This window comes from Trachymyrmex septentrionalis, unplaced genomic scaffold (genome assembly GCF_001594115.1).
Source record: "Trachymyrmex septentrionalis isolate Tsep2-gDNA-1 unplaced genomic scaffold, Tsep1.0 scaffold310, whole genome shotgun sequence".
Classification (NCBI taxonomy): Eukaryota; Metazoa; Arthropoda; class Insecta; order Hymenoptera; family Formicidae; genus Trachymyrmex; species Trachymyrmex septentrionalis.
This window is the reverse complement of record NW_017305475.1, coordinates 56,713-64,562: the sequence shown is the minus strand read 5'-3', so window position 1 is coordinate 64,562 and position 7,850 is coordinate 56,713. Positions and strand designations below refer to the sequence as shown.

At 31.3% G+C, this 7,850-nt stretch overlaps 1 protein-coding gene across 1 annotated transcript in view; it reads left to right on the top strand.

Annotated features, from left to right (window-relative positions):
• The first annotated feature begins 3,810 nt into the window (after window positions 1-3,810).
• LOC108749748 (GTP-binding protein Di-Ras2) overlaps window positions 3,811-7,850 on the top strand; it is a 5,876-nt gene continuing 1,836 nt past the window's right edge. The window contains exons 1-3 of the mRNA XM_018488680.1: window positions 3,811-4,056; window positions 5,526-5,671; window positions 6,006-6,271. Of these exons, the coding sequence (XP_018344182.1) occupies window positions 3,870-4,056; window positions 5,526-5,671; window positions 6,006-6,271 (599 nt within the window). The 5' untranslated portion in view covers window positions 3,811-3,869. The remainder of the gene's footprint in view (window positions 4,057-5,525; window positions 5,672-6,005; window positions 6,272-7,850) is intronic.

The window sequence follows — 7,850 nt, the reverse complement described above, 5'->3', positions numbered from 1 at the left end:
AAATTACAAAAAATTAGATACTCGTTTACTCATAATTAATTAATTAATTAATTAATAGATTTATATCTGACGTAATTGCAAAAATTTGTAAAAACACGATATATACTTATAATATGCGAAAATTCCCAACCCGATTTTAATTAGTTTAAAAAAGAATTAGCGAAGCTGATTCTTTCTTTCTCTCTCTCTCTCCCTCTCTCTCTCTCTCTCTCTCTCTCTCTCTCTCCCTTCTCTCTCTCTCTTGTACAGGAGATTAACAGTATATATATATATGCATATATTTAATAATGTGATATAAAAATTCTAATCACGTTAATTTCAACATCTTGCTAACTTATTATTGATTTCCTATTATAGAATCAATATTTAGATGCTAACGCAAGATTTTTGATACTCTAACGACATAAATGAAAAGGAGCTATCTGCCTCCAAAAGTTATTATTAATTATATATTAATTACGCAAAGCATATTGCAAATATAATAGTATCATTTACTTTTTACTCATATAATTCTTTAGTTGCAATTTATGTCATAAACTTGACACATTCTCTTATACTAGCTATTTCTGGAGGATCTAAGCTTTTTACAACCCTCGTTATATCTGCTATTCATTTAGAATTGATGATACAATAAACCGCACTCTTTGCAAGATCTTGTAAGTACGTTATTTTGATTTCCATTTTATATCCTTTGTAGTAGCGTTCAAATGACTTCAATTTGTTGAAAACATTAAAAGCAGAAATGTGCGGGATCGATAAAACTATAATAATCGAAAGTTATACTTTCGAAGTGAATATCAACGAAAATGGAGAGATCGCAATAAATATATATAACACCGCGGCGTGTAAAATCTTATAAAACTAAACAATGTGCAGTATCTGTCAAGTTTATTAAGTAAAAATAGAGCATACATGATCGCACGGCGTAATGTCTGTGAGAAAAGCTTCAGACAGCGCGGTTGACGCGGCAACGCTCCGCGAGTTTACAATTAATGAGCTTAATGATTAAGGCTTTATTTCATAAAACAGAGCCTGCTGTTGACAGCATCGGCGTATTTAGTCACGTTTTAATCACGTGGAGACCCCCAGGAAGTCGAAGTAGAAAAAGCAGGCGGCCGGCAGCCACCTGTGACTCCTGCCGAAAGGGCTGCGGGTTTAGTTAATAGTAAAAAAGATAAAGGTGAAAAAAGTGAGATAGAAAGAGTGCAAAGGGGTATCCAACAGTATAAACCGCACAAAAGCAAGGTACACGCTCTTTTCTTTCCTTTTCATAATCCCTTCGCGAACGTAGGATGCAGAATAAATTACGATCACGTCCCGTCGCATCGCCGCGACAGCGACAACACGCTTTTTCATCTCGCGCGGATTGTAAATACCACCGTGCTGCTCAATAAAATTTCATTACACATCCCATTCGCCCTGTGTCTGGCCCATGCGAAATAAGATTAAATAAAATTAACCTATATCCTCCATATAAATTTTCATCGAAAGAGAAATTTTGCATTTGTAGAAGTTGAATAAATCGGAGGGACTTAGGGAAAACTACTGACACGATATTGTTGTTTCTTATTTTTAATTAAAATATATTTAAAAATTTTTTGATATAATTAATTTATGAAAAAGACGAAGTCTTCAAGTGAAAGCTAATTTTTTCAAATTTGATTAATCTGCAATCAGGAAAAATTTTTTTGATAATAAATAAAAGCATATACAATTCGCATTTGGCCGTTGTTCGTTAATACATACAAATGTAAAATCATACGCGTTTGAATTGTTCAGTGCAATTAATTATCTTTTAACTATTTGAACATAAAATGTAATAACTAGTTGGATGCAAATCCATGCAAATTTTCATCAAAAATAGATTTCCATGAATGTATTTTCCATGGAAATCTTTAAATGCTAAAGTAATATCGCTATTAATTAATATGTAATATGTAAATGTAAAAAATATATATATATATCTGAATATAATTAATCTCCTCAATATCAATACAACTTTTCCTACAAAGGAAGATAAGTGAAGTGGTTTGTGTAAATTGGAATTAACATTGTTTATCAATACTTCCACTTATAATAAATTTAAATATGGATATGTGTAACAAAACATTTTCCATATAACAAGGACTTTATTAATGACAAAAGGACAAATATTTTTCTTAATTAGAAAATGTAAATGTGAATGTATTAAAATTGTTACACTTACAATTAAAATCATATTTATTAACAATTATGCGAGTATTTTTTTATATAAAAATAAAGATAAAATAATGATAAATTTATATAAAAATAAATAATGATAAATAATAATAAAGATAAAAAAATGAAAAAACAGAATAAACGAGATGATAACATAAGATTAAAATAAAATGATAGGGATTGATCGCAAGCTATGGAAAAATATCTTGAGATTAAAATTTAATATATAAAAGACATATATCGTTTTCAATACTAGCACATTAATATGTTTAATTCGGATGTTATATTGTATTTATTTCCCATGTGCGTTTGTCGCAAAAGAGACGCAAAAAACCCCCAGCACGTCATAGCTCGCCTTTTGCGCACTTCTACCGAATAAACTCAATTTCGCGATATTTCAGAGTTTCGTTAATTCCCGTGGATAACTTTATCTTGCATAGGAATATATAATTTTAATTTTAGTATCCTTGATAGTTTGATTGCAATTCAAATAATGAAAACATTCACAATTTAATATATATTTTGACAAATATAATTTTTATGACAATGCAAAAGTATTTAAAATACTTTAAAGTGTATAAGTTAAATATTGAACTATAACTATTCAGTTTTTATATTGTAGAATTATGTACTCGTTGATTTTAAAAGGTTTTTCTGTTCAAACTTATTTCACAGATATTCTTATATAGTTCGATATAAATGATATACTTTTTAGTAATCGATTAAATCCGAAAATAGTAAATTGATATAGATATTATCATGAAGGAAATGTATTAGCTTTATTAGCGATTATAATTAACTTTAAATGACAAAGAGGTCCATTGTGTTGTCTATTCTAATCCTTTTCTATTGATAATATTGGTATTAGATATTGATAAAAAATATTTTAATTATTGTAATATATTTCGTTTGCTTACTGACCTAAAAAATCATCGAGACTTTCTGCTTCGATATTTATAATCAACATATCGGATTTCTTAACACAAAGCATGAAAGCTATAGCCTCAATAAAAGTCGCTGTTCTAAACGGAATATTCCAATTAGCTTGGAATGTTCTTTTTTCTCAACAGTAATACTATTTACAGTTCAATTTCCAGTCCACTTGATGATCCCAAATAACATTACACCGGATGCATTTCATAATTTGATATTGTCCGCCTCATAATTTGATGTTATCAATGAAATCTCATATTCGGCACGTGTAAATAAGTAATAATAGAACAGTTTCTCATCTTTCAACAGAAAAATTTCAACTCGAATCACGGAGCGAGCGAAAGACTGCGATTTCCCCGAGGAAGATGAGAGTTCCCGCGAGAGCGCAACGTAAGCGCGGTAAGTGAATGAAGAAGTCGGTGATGTGCAACGTCGTTGGGTGGAAAAACGTGATCGTTTCGAAGCGACGTCGATCGCGACTGATCGATCTCGAGGAACTACCACCGACTCGTTTCTGACCGCGGTCAGGAATCGCCGCGGGGAATCAAATTAATATCCTTCGGACGAAGGAGGAACACTTTGACAGACGCGCGTGGCAACGGGGCGGATAAGGCGACCGTATTGGATTTCCAGGAGGTGGACGAGACTTCGATCGACCTCCCGGGTGATGCCATCCTGAGGCAGCGACATTCTTACGGTTGTGCTCTAAGTCACCAGGGTGCGACCGGCCGGAAAATATGGCCGATCTCGAAAGGATTAGACTGGTGGTGCTCGGCGGCGCCGGGGTCGGCAAAAGTGCCATTATACGCCGACTACTCGGTCAAGGCTTCAGCGAGCGATACCGGCCCACCGTGGAGGATCTGTACTCGCGAGAATGCATTCTTGGCACTCTGACACTTAAAGTCGATCTTCTGGATACCGCGGGTAAGATGAACGTCTCTCACTATTCCCTTTTTCCCTTTATTCGCTGCGTTCAACAGACTCAACAATTGAGTTCGCTGATGTATTCTTCTAAATCTAAAATTCTGATTGGATAATCTAAAAGAATACACCAATAATAGTAAGCGCTCACTCAACTATTGAGTCCATTAAATGCGCCTATTGTTAGATTATATAAAACATGTCGATTTTCTATATCAATGATTTTTAAATAATTTTTTTAAAAAACAAAAGATGTGTGTGTGTGTGTGTGTGTGTGTGTCGAAGGGAAGGGGGAGAGGGGGCTGTAATCGCAAAAATTCACTAATACTTTTTTCTGGATGAAAAATTCTTTTCATAATTTCCTTTTCACTAAATAATTTGTGTAAAGATAGAAAAGATTAAAAATATAAATTTGTTTAGTTTTAACATGATTAACTACTAATATTTCGCAAAAACTGTGATAATGCTTTTATTAAAGGATCATATCATTTTAATGTAATAACCGTTTTATGCTGCACTTATGCAATAATTCAATATTTAAGTTAATTGAGTTGATTTTAATTAATTACTGTATTATACACTTAAGTTGTAATAAAAATCTCAGTATAATCACACCGTTATTAATTAATCTATCATTTTTAAATTTCGTACATTTACGAATCTGCTCATAAAAACTCTAATAACAAGTCTCTCATATGTGAAAAATTAATTCTATATTTTTTTAAAAGCCATTTCCTCTTGAAATGTGAAATGTTTCCTTCCTCATCGAATCTACTATGCAATATAACGAAAAATATTAAATGATACGTGATACTACACATTCTCTATACACATTCTCAATATGATGAAACGGAATACTGAATGTTTTGATTGAAAACGAAAGAAGCTTGGATCTCTCTCTTTCTCTCTCTCTCTCTCTCTCTCTCTCTCTCTCTCTCTCTCTCGCCGGAATCGCGTATCAAATAAACGTAACTCAGTAGCATTCAATATAGTTGTACAGAAATGTATTCGTGTACCAAGGCATCCTTGATCTAATCGAGATTGCGCAAAGATATATCCCAATAACTTTTTAGCGAGAGAGTGACGGAGTTTATATCGGAAAAGCAGCGAGATAAATGCGATATACATATGCATCATAAATAAATAGAATGACTGATTTTCCGTATGTAGTAAAAATTTATCAGAAATAACAGCATGCTTTTGAGCGACATTTGTAAAAATATTAAAAAAAATAGTTGTTAGTTTGAAACATTACAATATATCTTTTGAAAAGAATTGAAATAAAAAGAATTAAAGCCGAGAAGAGAATAAAAGAAATAGTGAATAAAAAAAAAGAAATTATTTTGGATTTTTTTTTAAGAATTACTTTAAGTATTACGCGAAGCAACAATGCGCGATTTTTTCAAATGCGTAGGAAGATATTTCTCGTAAACATTCATTAAATCAAATAAATTTTTATTTTATTTCTGTAGGTGACCTGCAGTTTCCTGCAATGAGGCGGTTGAGCATAGCCACCGCCCACGCATTCCTACTCGTATACGCGACATCGTCCTTACCAAGTTTCGAGTGCGTGAAACGTTGCTTCGAAGAAGTGAGAGAGCAGCGACCCGACTTCCAGGTGCGAATTCCAGAATTACTTTAAGTATTGATATTATATTCATGATATTATATTCATGATATTATGTTCTCTCGTGATTTATCTCGTATAGTTTATCGAATATTTAGCAAACTCTTATCTCTAGTTACTCTTATCAATCTGCGATTTAAATTAGATTCCTCTATCTTTGGAATAGTATGAAATATTAATTTGCTGTTCTCAATATTTATAACTTTGCACTATGTCTAGAGCTGATAAAAAAGCATTATCATGCGGCATTCATTAAAAATCAATTTTATTAGTTACGCTTTAATGGAGAAAAAGTGATAACGAAGACATATTTTCTTTTCAATAGGAAGTACCGATAGTTATCGCCGGGAACAAGCTTGACCTGGCGCCAGCACGAAGAGAAGTACCAATCGAGGACGTGAGCGAATGGTTATTTTGCGAATTGCCGAAACTTCGCGCTAAGGTGATGGAGTGCTCGGCAAAGGACGACTACAACATTAAGGATGTATTCAGATGTTTCGTCACGCTTTCCAAGATTGTACCGAAAAATCCCACTGGCGAGGTCGAGCAGTCGGGGCTCAGAAGAAGATGTTCAGCGTACGGATCACGCAGGTATCGTAACACTAACTCTATTCACTACATACGAATAAATACCAATTGAACAACAAGGCATTTGTGTTTTCATATATATTATAATATATAATAAATTATTATATATTATAATATTTAAATCTCATTTTAAGAATGAATTTAAAAAGAATTTATTTCCATTTTTTTTTTTTTTAAGTATCAACTTCAAAGCAAAAAGTTTTCAAATTATAAACTATATTATAAGAAAATGTGTAATGCTACTCATTTTTTAATTGACTAAATTTTTGATTTGAAACTTAGTTTATCAAGATATTTCATACATTAAGGAATATTTTAAGAATTTAAATTTCCAGTTGAACTTCATTCATTTTTCTTTTCAAGAAAAAACTAGTATAAATTCATTCTTAATGTAAATTCTGTACATGTATTACAACAATTGTAACTATTAATGTCAAACGTAGCTTTAAGATTTATTTGTTTAAAGATTGTTGCTTAGCATTAACTATGATAATTAAGTAATTTGTCATGTTGTATCCATCATAAATAAAATCGTAATCTCGAAAGACACAGTGAATCGTTAAGTCAGGCTTATTTAATCCAGATAATTGATGCAAGCAGGCTTAAAATGAAGATTGCATTCGATGTAAATGAGAACTGAGAATTGTGAGAGGTAAGTTTCTCGTCAAATATAGGATGAGAATTTAGAGGCAAATTAACGTAATAAACATTATTACATTTTTTCCTTGTTTTAAATTGAAGATGACGAATGTGTAGAGAAATAAATATGTCTAAATAATAAACGATAGATAAATTATCACCCATTAATTACTTATAATTAATAGTTCTTTCTATTCGAAAAATATTGAATATTTTTACTACAAATATAAAAATTGTAAAGAATAAATTTTATAGATGTTTAATTCACTTACTTTTGATATCAAGAAAAATTAATAAAAATCCGAAAAGAAATTTGTTGGATTACGTAGTAAACTAAATTACACATACTAAACTAGATTACGATGTAATTTCTTTAATATATGTATATACACGAAGGTAATGCCAATCACTTTAATCGTATTCGCAAACCCACCATTTAGTCGCGTTTTAGCTATCAGCAGCATGTATTAACGGAACAGATATTCAATCTAAAAGGTTTTCAACGCACTTCAATGTCACTAATTACCAATGTCAAAGTAAATCAAATATGAACATAATTGAAACATTCAATATCATTTTCAATATAGTTACAATATCGTTTCAGATCATCTATTACTCTTGTACATTATTATTTATATTCGATAGTACTCAAGCTTGCATTGCTTGATTCTTTTTATTCATTACTTTTATACGTTAGTGTATGTATTACGATAATGTTACGATAAATACGTTACCAGAAACACTACTTAATATAGACACGCCGATTTTGATGAAATTTTTAATTAAAGTGCTTGCAAAATGAAGAAACAATAGATATCCATTTTATCGTAATTGTTTAATATTTAGAAAAAATTAGAATGGAAATTGACAAAAGTCCAAAAAAATGTTGAAAAAATTATACTGTCCAACATCATTTTGCAACATATATATATATATATATATA